Source organism: Anser cygnoides, chromosome 1 (genome assembly GCF_040182565.1).
Source record: "Anser cygnoides isolate HZ-2024a breed goose chromosome 1, Taihu_goose_T2T_genome, whole genome shotgun sequence".
Taxonomy (NCBI): Eukaryota; Metazoa; Chordata; class Aves; order Anseriformes; family Anatidae; genus Anser; species Anser cygnoides.
Genome location: NC_089873.1, coordinates 209,655,277 through 209,676,841, shown reverse-complemented (window position 1 = coordinate 209,676,841; position 21,565 = coordinate 209,655,277). Strand labels below are relative to the sequence as shown.

Here is a 21,565-nt window from a genome sequence, read left to right as displayed (position 1 = left end):
AAAAAATTGAACCCTCCTTCCCAGTTCTGCAGGACTGTTCCCTGATATTTGCCAAAAATCTGTTTAATATCACGTTGCGTCAGCCGCCAAATGCCTTTGCTTTCAAAAGAATGTTGCACAGCTTGATGGGCCTTCCTTCTCTTTGCTTAATCAGTCTCTTTTCCCCTCCGTTTCAGTTTCAGCCCATTTCCCTGGTTACTCTATGCTCCCGTTTGTCACCCCTCGTGAGCTGATGACCTCTGTTTACATGCACCACATATTTGTGGGCAGCTAGCACGTCGCCTGGCCGAGGTACCCGGGTCTCCCTCTGTTCCGCATAGCTCAGCCCTGACGTCCTCCACGCTAGCCTCTTCCCACCCCTCTCCCTTGGTTGCTCTTCAGTTTCCTCTTATACTTCTCGGTTACCCATTGTGGAGATCTGATTTGTACTAAAAACCTCTTTCTATTCCATTTCACTCTCCCATCTTTCACTTATTTATCATCCCTTACCTCTGCTCTATTATCCACGCCCTGGGCTCTCTCCTCACTTTTCCAGCTACAAGAGATGGGTTGAAACTTCACAGATCTGCTCTAACCTCTTGGGCTGGTGAGCGGTGCGTATGTGCCACTTACCACCCATTCCTCTGGGGGATTTTCAGCTCTACACGATGCTTTTTGGCTTGGAGAGGATTACACCAAGACTTTATTTTCCCTCTTTCCCATTTTTCCCCCCTGAGCTCTCCAAAGGCTCTCTGCTCATCCCCATTTCCTCCCATTTCTTGTCCAACTCTGTTTGTTCCCTCACCAAGCCATGACCATGAGACCAAAATCTGCTCCATGCTCCAGCTGGATAGCTGTGACATTGCCAGAAAGCTGAACACCCTCAACTTCATTTTTTTTTTTCCATTCCTTAGGGATAATTCTCCTTTTTCCCCCAAAAGAAGCCAGAACTATAGGTGAATGGTTACTCTGTGGGTAATGAGGTATTTAATGTGGTCCTACAGGGAGCAGACTACAAGGCAGAGGAGCTGTCAATGAGCAGCTTTGCTGCATTTCAGCTCTTCAAATGCTCATCGCTACTCTGACATGGTGGGCAATTATCACTAGCAAGGAAAGCCGCAAGTGATAGAAGGATGTATGAGCCTGTCTGGTCTCAATTTTGCAGGGGAATGCATAAGACATACTTCAGAGGTCTGGTTTTGAGAGGAGATGGACCCAGACTTTTGGAAAATCAGGCTTCTTTCAGGACTGGCCAGATGCAGACTGAAAATGTAGGCATCTGAAAGAAATCACTGATCGCTTTTGAAAGTCTTGATCAAATTGCTTCACTCAGACAGGCATGAAACAGGAGTATACAGGCACCGGTACCACAAGCTGGTTTCTATTATAGAAAATCATTTAATACAGGCTGTTTTAGTTCAGATTAAGCAATGTTAATCCTTAAGTGGTCTATTGCTTATACTGACCTGCGTGCGTCTGTGCCTTTGCACAAGTGTGCACAGAATCAGCAGTTGTTTATAGAAAATAATAGATATGACCAGAGTATACTTTGCCAGGCAAGGTAAAATATATTTTTATCACTCCTATGGAGATAGAGGGGGTTCAGGTTGTGGTTTTGGGTTGTTTCTCCTCAGGCAAGCGAAAGGGTACTGAATAGATTGGGGAATAGGTAGGAACAGGAAAGAAAATGCTCTGGTCTCCTGAAATATTAGCAGGGATGTACTGTTTTTGATGGTACATGGCTTATTCAGGGCTGATAGGGGTCCTTGAGGAGAGCTCTGGAAGCAGAGGTGCTGGACCCTGCTAGGGTATTATTTTGGCTTGGCTTTGCAGGAAGAGCTCACGCCTTTGGAAACTGGGACTCGACTTTCCGTGGCTGCCCAAATGAGTCACAACTTGCTGAACTTTCCGGGACCCTCTCCGGGAGTTTTCCAGTGCTTCCAGTGCATATGTCTGTCTGACCCCGCTGCAAAGAATCACTTCTGGGAACAAACCACAGGAACTGCTTAGTGTCTCGTGTGTAGCAAGCTGTGATAGGAATTATTTGAAGGAGAGCTGTTGGATCTGTTGTTCTGCCCCATGCAAACAGCTGCAGAGAGGAAGCTACTTGCTGCATGAAAAATAATATATATAAAATTTATACAGCATTGGTTGTATAAATTCCACGTACTGCACATGCTGTGCTACACATCTCAGAATCCCAGAAGGAAATTTCTTGGCTGAGTAGCACAAACTTCTTTTGAGTTAGCAGATGTTGTTGCAGGGACTTTATGAAAGAGCAATGCACGAGGGTGTAAACTGAGGTTACAAAATCAAAGCCCAAACTGCTCGTATCCTCCCAACCTCCCAACGATGTGGCTAAGTGGTGGGAAGATGTGTAAGGTGTGAGTAACGGCTACATTTGATGTAGGATCAGGTACTTTGGTGTTTGGGCTTCAACATTTGGGGCTAATGTAGTGCACCCCCTATTCTGAGGAATAAGAGCATGGAAGTTTTTCATTTCTCATTGTTTTCCCTCTCCTCATTCCTTTATTCATATTTCCTTTCCCTCATGCTCCTCATCCTGTTTAAAATAACCAAGCTGGCCAGAGCAGGCTCATGTCACTTCTCGGCTGCTTATGCTGCTAACAGAGAAATCCAAATGAGCCATGCTGCATGTTACTCCTGGGACCTATTCCTCGAGAAAGCTGTTTCTGCTCCCATGGAAGTCAATAGAAGTCTAATTAGTCCCAGATGTTTAGTAATAACAAGCACTTCCTTTTGGTAGAGCCAAACAAAAGCAGTGTTAAAACTGTTAATTAAATAGGTTTGGCTCTGTCGTCAGGTTATTAACTAATTCTAGTCATGGCAGCCAAGCTAATGCTGGCTCTCAGAAGGAGATATAATCTTTCTGTGCTTGACACAAAAGGCATGAATTCAGTGTATGGCTCAATTAGCCCACATCTGGGCACACAGCAAAGCTTGCTTTCATACCAAAGGAAAAGCTCACAGACTTCAGCATGTGGCTTCCAAATAAGCCTCAAGATAGCTGCTTGTGCAAACTTTCTCCTAGAAGAGACAGAGCTTGATCCAATGCAGTGTGTGCTTCCATTGGCTTTTCATCGTCTGAACATTGTCCTGGGCAACCCACTCTAAGTGGTCCTGCTTGAGCAAGGGGGTTGGACCAGATGAGCTCTACAAGCCCCTTCCAACCTCAACCAGCCTGTGATTCTCTGACTCATATGTTTTTTATTCTCTGATTCATATTCAAATGTTATACCACGTCCTGGTGCTGCTGACTGGTCGTGCAAATGAATTATTTCAACACCACTTGCCTACCTCTTCAGTAGATCTCCTTGATGTTCACTGGTTGCCCTCCGAAGTATATGCCAGCTGTCCCTGCTTTGGGACAAGACATTATAGACCTAAGGTGGAGTCTGAACGCCATAGAAAAAATTGGAAGACATCGCTTTCATCTGTGGAGTATTCCAAGCTGGTGCTTTAATATATTCACACCCCTGTGTATTTTACAAAATCTGAAGGTGTTTTTATTGTACAAAATCCCACAACAAAATCTACCAGCCAGTTTCTTACATATCTGCTTGAAAAATAGAATTATACATCTTTTTGTAGTGTGTTAATTTTAACATTCACTAGCTGGAAGAAACAGAAGTGGAGCAGCAATTTGACTCTGAGTTATTTACCTGGACAGGTTTGGGTTTGACTTCTATTTCTCTTATGTGCCTAAATGTACAGTTCCTGGCATTATTGGAAAACCTGACACAGCTCCTTTCAAAGCCACTGGATGCTGTCAGTAGGTCAGGTTCCCACTGTTGGTGAGCGTCTCTTCACTTCAAAAGGGTGAAACTGCTATCAGATACGGGACATAACATATGTCAGTGCCTGCTTTTAGCAACTCAATGGGCCATCCGTGTTAAACCCATCACAGAAAGAGGATCTACAGACTTTTTCTTGCAACCAGTTGTCTATACCATAATCTCTTTTTTAGGGAGAGATAGTGGACCTCTGATCTGAATAATGGCCCAGGACTCGGTTCCCTTTATCGCTTCATGCTTGTATCTTTAAAACATGTTTTGCCTGTCTAACCTTCTGTGAACTTTAGAAATAGATATGTTATCTTTTTGCATTGAAATGCATCTGTATGCAGTGAATTCCCAACAGTTTTCCTTAGAAATATAAACATTTCAGTCCAATGTTAGCTGGTTGAAATTCATTCTCTAAGACTTCTTTTAGAAAGCGTTCACCCCAGAGATGAATTTCTTCACATTAAACCCAGTTAAATATGTATTGCACGTGAGGGGCAAATTTCTCCTCTTTGAGTTGAACTGTGGACCTGTGACCTTGTGAGCAGGTCTGGGTAACGTATAGTGCAGCTGCTTCACACCTGAGATTTCTGTTACACCCCTGGTGGGTGTTAAGTGCCAAGACTAGTATAATTAATCTCATCTTCCCCCTCATGTCTTGCCCCAGTGGCTGCAGCAACATACTACAAGCAAAGGGAGATGTCCACAGAGTTTGCTACCACTAAGGTCTGTGGTTCCTATGGTCAGCCATGATTTTTCTGAATTATTGCCATGAGCACAACAGACACGAAATGTGTTTTGCTCACTTAGCTGAATTCTCGTTGCTTTGGAACTCCAGGGAGATTTTCAATCAGTTTCAAACAGTGCAAGATCATGTTTTAGCCTGCCCTGGTGCCAGTTTTTATGATTTCAGTTCAATGTTTGGGAGCTGTCATTTCTAACCTGATAGGAAAGAAATAAATCTCAGTGCAAGGATAAATATCTCATGGAGGTGCAGCACTTTTCTACTCAGCTGATGTCGTCAACGACTGTCATAAAAAAGTGATTCAGTTACATCACTCAATTTACATGAAGCCTTTTTATGAAGATGACATCAGCAAAGTATCTTAAATTTCACCTCCCTCACAACAACAGGGCTTTACAGGGGGTCTCTTCTACCACTCTATAAACATTTTAGGCAGATCAGCTTGTGAATAAAGCAAGAACAAAACATGGCAAATTCTCCTTTTAGTCCCTGCAACCCAGAACGCTATAGTGGTATAGTTCAGGGGCGCTTTAAAACTGTCTTAAAATCCACAGTTAAAAATCAAAGACGAGAATTTTACCCTTCATTTCTACACACCGACAGTGTAGCACGTGATTTCTTCGGTTTTCAAGGCAATCTGCGTGCTATGCTTTAAACTGATGGCTGAAGTTCTGCCTGCGGAAGCAAAAAAATGAACCCACTCCAATGATGATCACGGATAAAACCAGTACAAATGTTAATATAATAAGGAAGTTGATCTTCTTTAGATCCTCTTTTTCACAGTCTTCTGGTCTAATGTTCCCAATGTGCATTTCTTCCTGGTACCCGAAGTTCTGAGTGTGCTGGCACGTTAAGTGCTCTACGTTGGGGATGTGGACGTTTTTGTTCTGGATCATCGATGAAAGCCAGATATTTCCACAGCAGTTGAGTGGGTTACCAGTGAGATACAAGTTTTTAAGAGAATTCTCTAATGCTAAAATATTGCTGTTCTGTAATGAACTAAACCTATTGTTCCGTAGGTCCAGAACTTCCAGTGGAGAGTCGCTACCCCACCTAGGCAGCCAATTCAGCTGATTTTCAGAGAGGTTTAAATGTTTCAGGTGACTGAAACAAGGCAAGTCAATATTTAATTCTATCAGGCTATTGCCATGTAAATGCAAGTATTCAAGAGACCGTTCCAGTCCTGATAGTGCTTTAACTTCAATTTTCAGGCCTGGGTTCATGGAGATATCCAAAGCAATCAGAGAAGTCTTGTAGAAAGTGTACGCTGGCAGGATGCTCAGCATGTTATCAGCGAGGTACAAGTACTGAAGAGCAGGAGAATCAACAAATGACACACAACCACTTTCCTCCCCGGCAAGTCTTTGCTTAGCTAATCCTGAGTACATGCTGCAAAGACTGATATTGTTGCTCTGTAGATTAAGCAGTTTGAGGCTAGGAAGGCTTGAGAAGATATCAAATTGCAGGGTCTGAAGATGGTTGTTTTGAATGTAAAGCGCCCTCAAATTCGACAGCGTGCCAGCGTCCAGGAGAAGGTTCTGCAAAGAGTTGTAGCTCAAGTCAAGGACAGTTAGGGAGCTCAACGTACTGTCATAAGTTACTGCAAAAGCCTGAAGACAGTTTTTACTGAGATTAAGGGTGTGAAGGGACAACATTGATTCAAAGAATTCATTTGGAATTGATTTGATTTCATTATAGCTTAAGTCTAAATACACAAGTTGGGATAAATTAAGAGAACTTTTGTTTCTACTTTGCTTCTGATCAAGAAGAAGAAAAGAGGCATCTAGCCAGTCATTCTCCATATAGTCCATTTTATTATGAGAGGATTCAGCACTGAGCTGAATTAAATTCTTTGATAAATTCAGAGTTACCAGCTTGTTCACCAGGGGGAAGACAGGGAAGCGAAGCAGTTTGTTTTCACTCAGATCCAAAATTCTTAAGCTATACTCATCATCTGACTCTGTGGTGTGGAAGGACTCGATGCTATTTCTGCTAAGGTCGAGTATCTCCAACTGCCTGAGGTTGAAATCAGAGATGCAAGTAATTGAATTCATGGAGAGATTGAGTTTGGAAAGATTCACTAGAGTCTCAAAAGCACCTTCCTCTATTTCCATGATGATATTGCTCTGAAGGTCTATCTCCACAAGACCAGGAGAACCCTGAAACATCTTGTGTGATATCATTATAATACTGTTGTCTGCCAGGGAAAGATACCGCAGTGCTGGAGCCTGCTTTATGAAATACTCGGCCATCCCGTTGTAGAGGCTGTTGTGAGACAAGTCCAGTATTTCCACCTTTGGTAAAAGTCCGATCCCTTCTGTCCCATTCTGAGCGAGCTCGTATAAGTGGTTGTTAGCTAAATTTATTTCCAGCAAACTTGTCATGTGTGCAAAGACTCCAGGCACGATGAAGCTTATCTGGTTAGAGCTTAAATCCAGGCACTGGAGAGAAGTATAGAAGGGTAATGGCATTTCAGGGATCCTTTGTATCAGATTTCCAGACAGATCTATTTTGTTTACGTTCGGGTGGAACTCATGAGGGATTTGGCGAAGGTCTTTGTTGTGGCAAAATGCCTGCAAGTTTGTCTGCCAGAAAAAGGAAGAGAGAAAAGAGGTTGTCACCTGACAAAGGAAAAATATATTCGCATTAAATGTAAAGAAAATAACATTCAACAGTCAATCAGTGTTCTCCTGAAACACTGATCATATTATTATTTTTTTTGAGCATTCAGACAGCAAGCACAGCCCTCCTAATGCTTCTTTACAGCTAAAACAGCTAGCACTCATTTCATTTTAAAGACCAGTAGAGTTGTATCTGCTAACTGCATGTGACACCTACTATACATTCTCCTTTTTATACCTTTCTCCCAAGCTTATTTTAATAGTCCCAGGTGAAGGTGTTTCCCCTCTTTCCATTGCAATCAAACACTCTTTTTTCCTGATATCTGCTTTTCTCAGCTTCCTCCTAAATCACTCAATTAGATTCTGCAAACTCTACTTGCAATAGTAACAAGTGCTTTGAAGGGCTCCTCTCTGTCGGCAGTGTAGTTCCCAAAGCAGGGACCTGGAAAGATAAGGATCCTATATACAAACCATGGGATCTCTCCTCATTAGTCACACCTCTCAGGTATTTGATTGTGCCTTCCTTTAGCCATGGCAGAGGTAAGCAATGCATCCTCAACCAAATGTGTCATTCAACTACTCAAACACTTCTGATGCAAACCTCTAAACTCTTCCTGCTTTTACCATCTATATTTATCCTTTTCCCAAGGCAACATTTCCCATCTTCTCACATGATTTGTGCTCCATCCATATGATCCATCCCCCTATGCCATCCATACAAGACATTCCCAATGCAACAGAGAAGACATATCATATAAAGCCAGCTTTTGAGGGGGAAAAGGCTGTGATGTAAAATGAGGGTCACACTTTTTCTGTCCACTTCTAAGCACTAGGATGAAGAAAAACTCATCTATTTATCAAATTTGTTTCCTCGATGCATGTCTGTTTAATTGCAGCTTGGACTGAGTCTGTGTCCAAAGCAAAATTTGGAGTGTGTGTTCATAAGAAACACTGGAAACATCAAGATAATCATCCTTGCATAAATGTCAAGCTGTATTTTGTTGTTAGGAAGAACTTACAGCAGCAGGAAGACGTGGAATGTGAAAGGCTTAGGCAGCATTTAATTTACTGAAGGGAAACTCTTGTTATGAATGTATATGGGTGACCGGGTCATGTACTGTTTGCAGAAAGATCAGAAAGAAAAGGGAGAAAAAAATTGGCTGAATCTTAACTTTTGCAAAGAAGCAGAATCCGGATTCCATGACGCAAAGCTTTGTATTAGCTTTTCAGACATTGCAGAAACATTAAAATAAAATATATATATTATAAACCATCTGCTTCATATGAACTTCTAGGTGAATGAAGTGGCAGGTCTGTTTGTGAGAAGTGGGGTGATAGCATTTTGTAACTCTCGTTTGCATCATGTGAGTTTTTGAAAGCACATAAAAATGTGACAGAAAAATATTAGTGCTCATCTAAACTCTAGATATACCCAGGCAGCTCCACAGTTTCCCAAAGAGCCGAAATAAATGGCTTATTAAAAGTTGAACCCACGCTTTTTTTTTTCTTTCTTTTTTTTTTTTTCTAACCATCTCTTTCAGATCTCCCAAAAATAAACAAATTAGAAAAAGAGAGAAGGGAATATTCTGACTTCTTCCAGCCATTATTTCTTGCCTGCAAAACCAGTGTCAAACTGCTCATTTTGAGCTAAAACACATACAGAGCTGGGCTAAGCCCAGAGCCCCATAGAATGGATAAGGACTTGTCTTCTTGTTCCGTTTGTGGAAGAGGGAGAAGCCAAAAAGATGCACACATCCAGAGTGAAAAAGAAGCAGCCTCTGCATCCCAAGGCAGATGCCAGGTCTCTTCCCACACCTCGAGCCAGATCTCAAGAAGCACTGAGCTCCCTCTGCTACCTCTGAGCACCCTGCACCATAGCAGAAGCCTGGTCCAACACCCATCAGCACCAGTTGGCCCATTTCTATTGAAGTTCATGAAAGAGAGGTCAGTCCCAATCCACCACGTATCTTGCAGGATTGGGCCTTCAGCCTGCGTGCACCAAACCCTCCCAGTGATAAAAGGGTCTGATAAAATCCATACCTCCCACTGTCTGCCATTTGTTCCCACAACATTTCCCTTCCCGTTTTTTTTATAACTTTCATTCCTTTTCACTGACTGTTTTGATAATCACTGAATTTCTTATCGAGTCTGTTCTGCACCATCTTTTCTCCCTCCAGGCTCAAACTGCATGAATTTCGTTCTCATCAGCACCAGGAAGGGAAGATGAAGCACTTCTCAGTGGGACTGAGCAAACAGCATTTGTTTGTGTATGCATCTCTGCTTCTCCCCCCACAGCTCAATGGGCTGGCAGCCTGAGGCTGGAAACGAAGTTTTTGCTGGTCTCATGTTCCCACCTCATCAGCTCGATCAGTGCTGTCACCGGTTTGATTAAAGACCGTTGGCAGGAGCATTTGGTTCATACTGTGTCTGGCTCCTTTCAGGTGCTGGTGGAAATGCGACCCAACAACTCAAAAGCTGAGCATCGTCTGAATTCTGCCTCCAGTTCTTCCCAGCTCAGCACTGGGTGGAAGTTGTCACCCACCTTACTAACAGCTCTGCAAACAAAGCAGCTGGATCCAAGCCCTTCTTCTCCCATATCAGCAGTTTTATGAACCAAAGAATTTGGGCTGGAGATACCTGGGGAGAGCTTGCACTTGCAAGGTTTCCGTGTCCGTTCACTAGAAGAGCTGCCCAGGTGGAGGCTTGGCTGTGAAATAAAGTCTGAGCAATTTCCCCAGGTATCTTGTATGGACTGACCCAGGATAAGCATTATGCATATGTTCTTGCATGACCTTGACACAAGGTATTGTACAATTTTCTGAAAACCTTTCCCTTGCATGTGCCTTCTTGTCTTGCAAACAGTTGGCCAGCAGTTGCCCTGGCTCAGTAAATAGGTAATGACTTGTTTAGTTGGTGCAGCTCACTTTGGTGTCAGAGCCCAGTAGGGACATTTTACCCCCTAAAACCTCTTCTACAAGACTAGTTCACCAACAAGAACACCAGCAACAAAGGGTACAGGTTTCTCACTCGTACCACTTCCAGCAGACCTGGGATGAAAGTTTCCATTTCTGAGCCTTTGTTAATTTAAAGGTGACACCAGAGGGAAAGTAACGTGTAAAACAGCGAGGCTGTGATGAAAAATCATCCTGTGAACTAAGTAGGAGTCCCAGTGGACCCATCAACTAACCCAGCAGCTTCTTTAAGCTGCGTGGAAATGTGTTTGGATTTACACCCTCCTCCTTCCATTGGACCAAACGCTCAGCAAATGAGGACTAGCAAAACCCCACTGACTTTAGCGATGCTGAGCTGTTAATTTATACCAGATGAGCATCCCAGCCCCCAGCTGCAGCGTGTTTTCAGTTGGGGCCGAATTTATCCCAGCCTCGTTGCGTACAGCCTGGGGTTTTTGGCCTGCGCAATGGGCCTGCTGGAAGCAGTTTACAGTGGAGTGGTGGAAACAAGCATGTGTTTACTTCTCAGCAATCAGCCTGATCTGTGACCCATCAAGAAATGGGACGGGGCAAAATCTGCTCGGATTATTGCATGTCTCGCCCGGCATTCATGTGACTATGATACATGGGACCCAAGTCGTCATGTTTACAGTGGTTTCATCAGTCTCCCCTTGACAGCCAATGAATTGAGCTATCCAGTCACCTTCCCAAGATCTTTTTATATATACTAGGTCTTAATTTCTCTGGAATTCAGGAAGTGCAGCAATACAGCAGGGTGGGCAGGAATGGAATGAGTCCCATAAGGGAGATGTGTACAGCTCGCAAATTATTTTTTTTTCCCTATTTTGGAAATTCTCAAGGATTTGTACTAAACAGCGTCAACATTTAAAAAAAAAAAAAAAAGAAAGAAAAAAAAAAAGAGAGAAGAAGGAAGATAAGTATTTTTAAATGGCCTGTTACTGTCAGCAGCACTTGAATAGGGAAAGGAGCAAGTTCAGCTATGAATAACATTTATAATATTGTACCAGGTGCTTGCAAAAATTCAAGGAGTAAATTTTGTATAGGAGCCAGAGGCTTTGTCACCTTTTTTTAGCTCCAGCAGAAGTCAGGTGCAACACCCCTGGCAGCAATGCTGCGTCAGGGCAGAGGTCAGACTCACCATTATTACAAAAGCTGCTATAGATGTGTTTCTCAGAAGAAGCTTTATTTAAAGTACAAAGAACTCAGGCCTGGTATAAAGGAGTAGATCTGAGGTCTAAGTTCCTCTCTGTCTCAGTCATAGGATCCCTGTTCAGTCTTGGGGAAATCAGATCACATTTCTTTCAACCAGATCCTCCACAGAACAAAATAGAGACAATGACCCTTCCCTTTTTTCTCTTTATGTGCTGTCGCCACAGTGAGGAAGGGAACAAGAACAAGAACAGCCTGCAGAGCATCCATTAACCCAGCAAAGCCCACCTCTGCCAACTGGTCTTTGGGGGAGGACCCTTCACAGAAAGCATCATTATTTGTTCAGTGCCTCTGACTACGGGGTCCCAACCTCACCAGGACCTCATGGTGCCGGGCAGGGAGGCATCCTTACCGTTTCACAGGGCATCCCCTCTGCAGGCCGATAGTTAGAGATCCCTCTGTTCACCACTGCCAGGAGGAAGACGATGTACAGTTTCATGGTTCTGCAGGGAAAAGTAATTCTGTTAGGTGTCAGACACGACCCCACAGTCATCTCGTGCATGCATGTGACAGCTGGCACCAGAATGTCACCCAACACGGGAAGGCACTCATGCAGCACAATAAAATAACCCATCTTTGAGCCTACAGCTTGCACGACCCACAAATGTACATTTGCATCTCTTCGAGCCAAGTGGGAAAAAGAGAGATCTACACAAGGACATGAAAGAAAGATCCAAGGAATCTCATAGGATTGCCCTGATGTGATTTCAGCTTGATGATACCCAGGTCACCCACAGAAATACAGATGCCCAAGCTGGGCAGAGTGACTGATTACATGGAGAAAGACCAAGTGACCTCCTAGAGACACCTGTCTCTCCCCAGAGAGGCAGCTCAGGTGCTTTTAATTGGGCTGGAGTTTTGGGTGCCAAGGCGTGATGGAAGTGAAGGGGTGCCAATCAGAAACAAGATTTGGGAACAGTTTCCATTTCCATCCACAACAGTTTCCACTCCTCTTATCCCAGCACTGTCAGAGAGCTTTTACACACTCATTAGTCACCGTGCATCCAGATTTGTTGTGTTAATATAAACAGTTTAAATAAATAATGGAGTGAGACCTTTTTGTCCAAATGTTAGTCTTCCATTTTACACGTCCCAGGTATGGGCAGGCTTTTAAATACATTTGAAAGCCGATGCCTTAAAGAGAGACAGACACAAAATTTGCATGAAACAAAGGATTCATCAGAGTTTAACTGCTTTGAACGCACTCCAGAAAAGAGCATAGAAATAACAGTAAAAGGAATGAAGTGGGCAATGGGAGAAAAATGGAAACAAGGCCAAGGGAAAGCGTTCCTGACAGCATGTTTCTAGAAGGACACTAATGAGTTCTGAGAGGTCTGGCCTGAGATGTCAATGGTCCCTAATGAAATCTCTGAGTTCAAACATGAGACTTCAGCATCACACCAGCTAATTCAGAAATTAAAGAGTTTTTCAGGAAGAGATGGAGACCTGTATGTCTCAGGCTACAAACAAGTAGTATGAGCCACTAAGGTTCAGCCCCAAGAATCTTGAAGAGTCATTTACTTTTTAATATACGATGCTTCCAGAGAGAAAAGAATTAGCAACATAATGCTTAGGTTATGCAAAGCACAGCTCTGTGCAGCTGGAGCTGGCAAAGACAAACCAAAGAAATCTGGCAGGAACTCAGACTCCCAGACCCTGGCAAAGTGGTTGCAGTTCTGCTTTGCAAATTGAGAAATTATAGGCTGTATTTCATTTAAAATGAATAGATTTTATCAACGCTGTATTCACCACTGATGTGAGCTCCAGATATCACCTCTTTCTCTCACCATTTGTTGCAAAAATGCCAAATTTTTCTGTATTTGTACAACCTCTTGCAGGCAGATCGAAGCGGGTCCTGCCCATGTCCTGAGCCAGTGAGACACTCACCAGCTCCCAGCTGGAAGCCACGCAGCAGTGCTTCTCTAGCGCTGCTCCTAAACCTTTCTAGGAGCAAACCTGCATCGAGCAAGGCCAAAGTGTTTTCCCAATTTCATTCTCCCATGCGCCGAAAGACGGCGTCCACGTACCGTTACTCAGCGGCTTCCACCCACAGAGCATCATGAGGCTGGAAGGAGATGGGATCACTCCCAGCTGGTGGAGATCCCTCCGCTTAGTCACTGTTTGAGGGATGCAGCTGATCGCCGGCACTGGCAGCTGCCGAACAGGAACGCCAACGGGGTCTCTATGAGATAAAGTCTCCTGGGGGTTCCACCAGGTCAGCCTCTGCCACCCCAGGACATCCAGTTCAGCCCAGGAGATGCTCACCAAGACCTGATGAGCAGGATGCTCACACCCTCTGCTGCTTTCCCCTGAGGTTACAGCACCGTGTCATAGTTGGGCATGTTTCTATAAACTTCTGAGTGAAGCAATGCACATCCCTCCTCCTCCCCGCCAGAGAAAAGAGGTGTGTACTAGGAAGGGAGAAACTGGAGAAGTCTAGACCTTTAATTTATGCTTTATTTTCAGATTGTATATTCCTTCCAGTTTAGAGAGACGACCAGTGACAGATAATGACCCGGGAGCCCAAGGTGAAAGAGCTTGGAGTTTGTCTTTGGGGTTCTGCAGCAGGATCAGAACCCTGTTCTTCACCTCTAAAACAAGACCAAAGATGCTCATTCTCAACCTTTTAAATTACTGTTTGCAAAATACTCCAAAATCACCCAACGGAATAAGGAATTGATGATACCAATGTCTATAATTTCTCTGACATTCCCCCTCTCTTTCTCATTGCCCAGGTTTCTGAGGTTGGTTGCTTGGGGACTCTGTGCAAGGGGAGTAGCCTGGGGGGTTAGGGGAGAAAATTATGTTTGTTGTTTGGGTACTGGTTTGCTGAAACTGAGAGAAGACATTCATACCGATGATGTGCGTATTACCGGACTTTACTCAGAGCCTTCAAATGGAAATTATTTCTGTTTAGGTCTGATGAATTAAGCTGATGAAATCTCCATGGATATTACCCACAACAGGGCACCACCCTGCTGGACAGCGTGTGTCCCATGCAGTCTGCACTCTTCTTGTCATACTGCTAAAAGTCATCCCTTTTCATCCTGAATGATGATCCCGACACAACCCAGGGTCTTAACATGTTTTGAAACTTCCTAAGCTATAAATTTAAAAAGCAAATGGGAAATGGATGCATTTGAGCACAAGAACATGATTTAAAGTCTTGCTATGGGAGACAGAGCTGTAGCAAGTGAGGATGCTGTCCTTCAAGGAGTTCCTAAGGTGGCTGTCACCCTGGAGCCCCCAAGCTCCAGGACTTGGTGCTGTCTCCCTCCAAATATGAAACCACATGGACCGAGTCCAGAGGAGGTTAAGCCGCTCCTCGTGGTACAGCACCACAGCCATGCTCACGGAGATTCCCTTCCCAACGTGGTTTTCATTGTTTGTCTGTCCAGCTGAGGAGCCCTTTTCTTACCCAGGTTTTCTCCTTTAGACCCTCCTCAGCCCACAGAGCATGACACAGAGCTGTGTCCCGCTTGGCTCTGCTCTCTTTGCAGGTCTCAGCTGTTCACCACCCTCACCCGGTGCAGAGTTAAAGGTTCAGCACACCCATTTAACAGATGGGAGGGCAAAGGCAGTGATTTGCCCCCAAAATACATTTGAAAAGCAGGGAAGAACTAGGATTTAATCACAGTTTTTCCAGTTCCCAATGCAGAGCAACATATGCCTCCATCTCTTTTACAACACTAAGCCTGTTAATAGCTAAAAACAGCAGCACCTTCTAAATCTCCCCAAAATATATTTTTTGTTACTGCTTAGGCAATTAACAGTGATGTTCTCCTGTGCCAAAGAGGAGAAATATGAGATAAATATGAGAGAAGATACGAAATACAAACTGAACTCCCTGCCGTCCGATGTTTTTTACACAAGACACTTTGCTGCCATGTTAGAGCCCTCAGGGTTAAAAAGAGTGAATATCCCACATTTACCTTGTTTAAAGGTTTTCTCGTATCCCCATATGCTGCTTGTCATGTCTTTAAAAAGCATAGCCAGCCCTCCAACAGCAATTCAGTCCTGGTACCAAGGTAATTATTCTTCGGCTTCATGTTCACCCATTCAGGACACCAAGAGGTTTACTCGTAACTTCAGACCGAAGGCATTTTCAGGGAAACGACCTTGTTTGGGACAGTGTCTGCTTTAAATTAAGTTGCTCGTCTTCCTCCGGACTCCTCTCCGGGCTCTTGCTGGGTCCTAGCCACCGCTGTGCACTCGGAGTGGAGTCAGCTACTGTGCGGCATCCTGAGGTCCTCGCAGGCGTTGAGAAACGGGGGGATTTTTGCCAGAGAAGCTGTCGGGATCAGACCCCGGGGAATAAGTGACTTATCATTGCCGATGCCATTGCTTAGCTGCGTGCGCGGTGCGGGCGGCATGTTTACTTTAGGGTTTTGTGTCTGCGAGTTGCATTCCTGAGGGGTTGCAGCCTCCTACCCCTGCACCTAAACCGTGTTCTGCATCTTTAGGGAAACAAGAGCTTGTGGGTTAAAGGTTTAAAAATCACGGCTGTTAAACGTGAAGCCTGTCATCTTGAAACCTGTCCTGGAAGACGTATCTCCTTCTCTTAGTGGCAGCCCCACTGCTCGGTGTGCTATGGTCTGATGGCAGGGCAGGGTTCAGAGCCAGCTACAACACACCTGACTTAAAGGCTTTTCAGGGGTTCCCCTGGCACAAGGCAGGAATTAGGGAGTTTGGTAAAGGCAGACAGGTCCAAGCATCTGGACATCTCCAAATTTCTGGCAGTAAGTACACAGTGCTCAGTCGTGCTTGTAAAAATTCCCATTGTAAAAGGGACGCTTTTGTCGTGCAGAAGATGATTTCAGATTGCCTGTGAGCTCTGCTTTTTTATTTATTATTTTGTGCTGCCCTCTAGGGCTGGAGCAGCTGTCTAATTGCTGGTTTCCACGCTTCCTTTGCCTAATTAAGACCTGCTTCTAGAAAACCTGCTTTAACAGAGATTTCCCCATTCCTGCCTCCCAAGTGCCGGAGCCTGGACTGTTGCAATGCACTTTTGCTGTGGCTGAAATAATACACCAGAGCTGGGTTCTTATCATCTTCTTTGCTTTGCATGGGGAGGTGTAAAGGCTATGAAGAGGTGGTGGTGAGTGTGTGGGTGGGAAAGGGCATGATTGGGTGCGATGGATAGAAAAATTCAGGTTTAGCTCTGAGCAGAACATTTTGCCAGTGAGGTTGTCACCATCCTGGGCGGGTTCCTCTTGGCTGGGCTCTCCATGGACCACTTTTGATCACATTCCCTTGTCACAGGATCCCCGAGTGGCTGGTGGTGTGGGGCAGCTGCGGGTCCCTGTGGTGCCAGCCCTGCTCCAGCAGGGCCACCCCGAGCAGGGGGCCCAGCCCCACGTCCAGGCGGCTGCTGGAGATCCCCAAGGAGGAGCCCCCAGCCCCTCTCTGGGCAGCCTGTGCCAGGGCTCCGGCACCCGCCCAGCCCAGCAGTGCTTCCTGAGGGGCAGAGGGCACCTCCTGGGCTCCAGGCTGGGCCCGGGGCCTCTGGGCCTGGCCCTGGGCACCCCTGGGCACCCCTTGCCTCCTCAGCAGCATTCAACCACTTTTACAATGAAAAACCTCAAATATTTGAGATCTTTAAGAAAAAATAATCCCTTTCTTTACTTTTGGAAAGAGCGTATTTCGATTTGATTGGGATTTGGAGATGGAATACAAATAAGCCAGCAACAAAAAGTGTCCTGGATGGCTGCAGTATCCCATTTTCCTACACCTGGATATTCAGATCACTTTGCGAAGCTTGGAAAATAGCAGATTTTTTGGGTTTTGTGATGCTTTTTTAAAAAGCTGGCTCTGTTCCTTGGACTGATTTACTGAGTGGCCAAGCAGCTGTGCCATCCGAACTGTGAAGATCAGCCTGGACAGAAACAAATGCCAAAGCAGGAGGGAAGGGCATGCACTGATTCTGTTGCCCAGGGCTTTGTTTCATTAAAACCACAGCCTTAGAGGCACACCAACCACTCTGTAAATTATCTGCTGTGTCCTTATTCTCTCTGCCCCCTTTCCTAAAGGAGATCCGAAAACAAATAATTTCAGAGCCTGAAGTCTGGTTGACTTCCCATTTTCAATATGTGCTTGGTAGTCATGTCTGCAGAACAATAGTCACCTGTATCAGATGGATTGGGTCATCTCCATTGAACAGATTGGAAAATCAAGCTCTTTTGCCCTCCTGCACAAGATTATAAGCGCTGTCCCATCCCACTGGTGCCCAAGGCTTTGCACCTGTGACTGTGAAACTGGGCCATTCCTGATTTCCTTATGTTCTCCTCACAAATTGCTGCCTGCTCGGCTTCCAGATGTCAACTGGATTTGACCCAACATCAGCCAAAGCTGGCTATGTGGCTCGGGGAATAGGGCTCCAACATGGAGATCTGATGGGGGCCTCTTTGGACCATTCCTCTCCTCCAAAGCCTCTTCCCAGCATGGCCCAGAGTGGGAAGGAAAAGCAAATCCCAGTCTTTTGGCTCTCATGAGCCCGTCCGTAATTTGTTGCAGGTTCCCAAGGGTTTCAGATAAACAAGAATATGTCTTGACGATTATGTGTCTTGAACTCCCAGACCCTTTGGAGTCTGTCCATCCAGAACGCTGCTGCTTTCTAAGGCACTGCTTTTGGGTTGAGTCCTGTGTCAAGCCGCATGAATCAAACTCTCCAGAGAAGTAAACAAAACAAACTCCCGCCTTAGAAAGTGGGTCTGAACTACAAGGGCAGGAGTCGGACAAATCTTGCTCCCTTCGGCTGGAATAGCTCCCCGGTGATTCATCCCACTTGGGAGCTGGGGGCAACATAAATATTACCCCTATTAAAAAATAAATAGCCCATGCCAACCTCAGCCACAGCCTTTGAGAAGAAGGCATAGCTCCAGTTCCTGAGACCCTACAACATCTCCAGGAGAAGTGTCTCCTGCTTCAGCTTGCTGGTGCCATCTGCATTCGACCTCCCGTCTCCCCAGAGCCAAGTCCACAAATCAAGTCTCCTTCATCACCTGCAAGGCTTAAAACATGTCTTTTCCCCTGGCTTTTGAAGCTGCTGCCTGCCCTTGTTCTCTCCCACACTTTCCTCTCTCTGTGTGTGCCTTGATCAGGTCAGGCAGCCAACAGCATTTGCCCACCAAAAATTTTCAGGGGAACATCAGCCTTCAATCAGACAGCAAATTCACACGGGGTTTAACCAGTTCCCCCTCTTCATTCATCTTCAGTTTTATTTCTCTCTCCAGGAGACTAAATGAAAGTGAATGAGAATTGCATGAAACCCTTCAGTCCAGAGATTCTTGGAAGAGAGGGGTTGGGCAAAGGGACAGCAGAAGGTGGGAAAATGCAAACACTTCCATCTACAAAAAGTGAAACGAACCGGCACTTGAAGGTGAAAGTATTCAAATGTGAAATTCTTTCCCTGGGGAACAAAATTCCTGGAGAAACTGAAATCCAGGAACCCAAACAGAACTTTTTCTCACAAGCCTTAACTTAAGCACAGCAAAGAGAGAGAGAAATCAGTTTTTAATTCAGCAATTTTTCTTTTAATGACAGTGGAGTCAGTCTTCGAGAAAAAGACATACTGAATTTATAGGGTCCAACAGGAGATAAAATAAAGTGAGGAAAATTACTTCTGATATATTTGACTTGCATGGTACTGATACCCCCCTGTGATTTCATTCATCATTGTATTAATAAAAGGCCAAGCACTGATCTAGTCACTGAGCTGTAACTATCTGCTTTAAAGAGAGATGAATGATATTTATTTTGCTATTAACACCAAATAATTTCAGCATTTTAGAATAACAAGACGATTTTAAATCTGAAAAGACTACATCTTAGTAAAAAATAAATAAATAAATAAAATTTCCACTGTTGTGGAAAGCCAAAACTTTGGCTTCTATTTACAGGAAACATATGTGTACTTTAATCAAAAATACAACTGAGTTTGTCTTCAGAATATTTTCTATGACTTTTATATAAACCAGGATTTTCTAGAACTTCTTCATTTCCAAACATTGTCTAACCATCAATTCCTCGTAATAACAGCCCAGATGCAGCAAAGCAGCTACTCTCTGTAAGTCCCCGTTCACCCAAGGTGACATTCAAGCTGTCGGGATCTTCAGAGCAGAAAAACAGCCCTGCCATCCTGCACCTCGTGCTCCAACAGGGAGAGCCCAATGACAGCACCGATAGGAAGAGGAGCAGACGAGCTAAGCAGCATTTCATGTCACCCCGGGACGGTGTGATTTGCCCAAGGCTGTTATAGGACGCAGTGTCGGAGAGCTGGGTGAGTGGCATTTAATCAGCGCACGATGCTGATCTCTGCAGCATTCCTGGTTCGGAGCGCTACAATGCAGTAACACCATAAATAGACTAAAGTCCTATGAAGAAAGAAAAAAAAAAATATCTCCCCATCTTCTGTCGCTGTTAACGCAGAGAATAAAAACAAAGCAGGAGTATGACAACTGTATTGTTATAAACTAAGCAGTGCCTCCTTAACTTAAAGGGTCTAACTCTCTGCAGCGCAAGTCCCCAATGGATTAAATATACAGCTGTGTGGATAGAGCCATTTACACAGTGTGCTTAGCCAGTTCCTCAGCCTATTCATAAACACAGCCCATTTTATTTATACAGTACCTTCCTCATCTGCGATATTTTTAAAGTCTGCTGCCCTAAGCCACCGAAGCCCGCGTCTCTCCCGCAGCCGAAAGGCACCCGGCTCAACTTTCCAGCTGGCTTCACGCGCTGCTCCACGTACCTGCTCTGTGGCTGGAGGAGGAGGAGGAAGAGGAGGAGGAGGAGGAGGAGGTGGTTTCGCCTCTGCCTGCAGCCTTCTGCCTCCCGGACTCTCCCAGCAGCCTTTCCAGTGCGAGCCGAGGAAGAGTTTCCTTGGGGAAGTCGTACCTCTGTTGCATGCCAGCTGACTAAAACTCTGCGAGCTCGGAGAGAAGTTTGAAGTCACAGGAAAAAAAAATACTCCCCATAGACCGGTCCTTGAATTCATTCCTTCGCAGTCATGAGCTCTTATATATTCCCAGGCTCCCACGAGCACGTGAATGCATACCTCCGTAATAGTTTTAAAATGTGTGTGTCCTCTGCACTTCTCTTTATTTTCCATTTCGTTCGCTCAACCTTGGCTTATTTCCTGCAGTTTCTCAGCTGGTAATTACGCTCCTCTCACATTGACACATGAAACGGTCTGTGAATACCACAAAAACCCCCTCCGCACAGACTTGGGCGACATGTGCTGCCTCTGAAGTTCGCCGTGCCTGTCCCACAGATGGGAACGTGAGCTTTGAGCAGCACAGACCCCCAGGTACCCCAGGGCTGTGGTGAATTGTGAGGACTGAGCTGGGATGCACGCCCGCAGGGACACAGAAGCAAGACAGGTCCCTTTTGGGGTCATAGTCCCAGCCAGCAAACTGCACACCCCCGTGAAAGCACAAACCCATCACCCCAGCTATCCAAGCCAGAAAGTCAGGATGGGGTGTGTAGGAAGAGGGTACTTCGGAGTAGGTTGAGCACAGCACATCTGGTGTCCCAAGAGCTCCAGGGTCTCTCTGTGGGATGGCTGCAATGTACCCTTGGGGGAAAGGATAAATTCAATTTCACGCTTGAATGGCGAATAACACAAATGCCTTCTAAAAAAGGGCAGTTGGACAGATCCTGATTTATTTTCCTTGGTCATTATTCTTCAGAAACACCGCTCTTGTGTAAATGGGTGGGAGACCTGAGCATTGCCCATGTTGTCTTCTCCTGCTTAGAAGAAGTGCCCTGATAACTGGGAGGGCATCCACTGGCTCCTAATACTAGTTTGCGGGAGTACCAACCTCTAAAAGTGTTTTGCCAGCTCCAGACTCGATGCCTGAAGAGTAAAATGAGTATAGCTTCCCCAGCCAAGACCTGACCTCCCCTGGGCCACCCCACCCCATCGGGAACTCCCTAGGGGCACTGGGGACTATTGCAAACCTCCTGTCTTCTCCCCACAGTGCCCGGGGAGCATCCTCAGCACTGACATTAAACTGCAGGGCTGCACGTGTGCCTGTGATGACACAAACGGTGACCTTCTGCGCTGAGACAATGCGCGGGGCACGCGGCTCCCCCGGGGAAGGATGTCACAAGTCCTGGAGGATGTTAGTCACGCTGCTTCCCCTGCACAGGGAAGGCACCCTGAAGTGCCAGGGGTGAGTGCCAAGGATGGGCTTGTGCTGAGCAAAGCCCCTCGGAGGAGATGTTTGGCTTCAG

The 21,565-nt window shown here is 45.2% G+C and overlaps 1 protein-coding gene across 6 annotated transcripts; it reads right to left on the bottom strand.

The window, feature by feature from the left end:
- Positions 1-3,437: 3,437 nt before the first annotated feature.
- LRRC32 (leucine rich repeat containing 32) lies at positions 3,438-20,594 on the bottom strand. 6 transcript variants are annotated; one of them, XM_066990007.1, is made up of 3 exons: positions 20,079-20,594; positions 11,682-11,772; positions 3,438-7,148 (listed from the first exon to the last, which is right to left on the bottom strand). In XM_066990007.1, exons 2-3 carry the CDS (start codon positions 11,766-11,768, stop codon positions 5,172-5,174), a joined length of 2,064 nt encoding a protein of 687 aa, XP_066846108.1. In that variant the 5' UTR covers positions 11,769-11,772; positions 20,079-20,594; the 3' UTR covers positions 3,438-5,171. The 6 variants fall into 6 exon arrangements, with proteins under 6 accessions (XP_066846108.1, XP_013046707.3, XP_066846109.1 ...); XM_013191253.3 differs by having other exon boundaries at positions 3,438-7,112; positions 20,079-20,587; XM_066990008.1 differs by having other exon boundaries at positions 19,958-20,085.
- Positions 20,595-21,565: the final 971 nt, after the last annotated feature.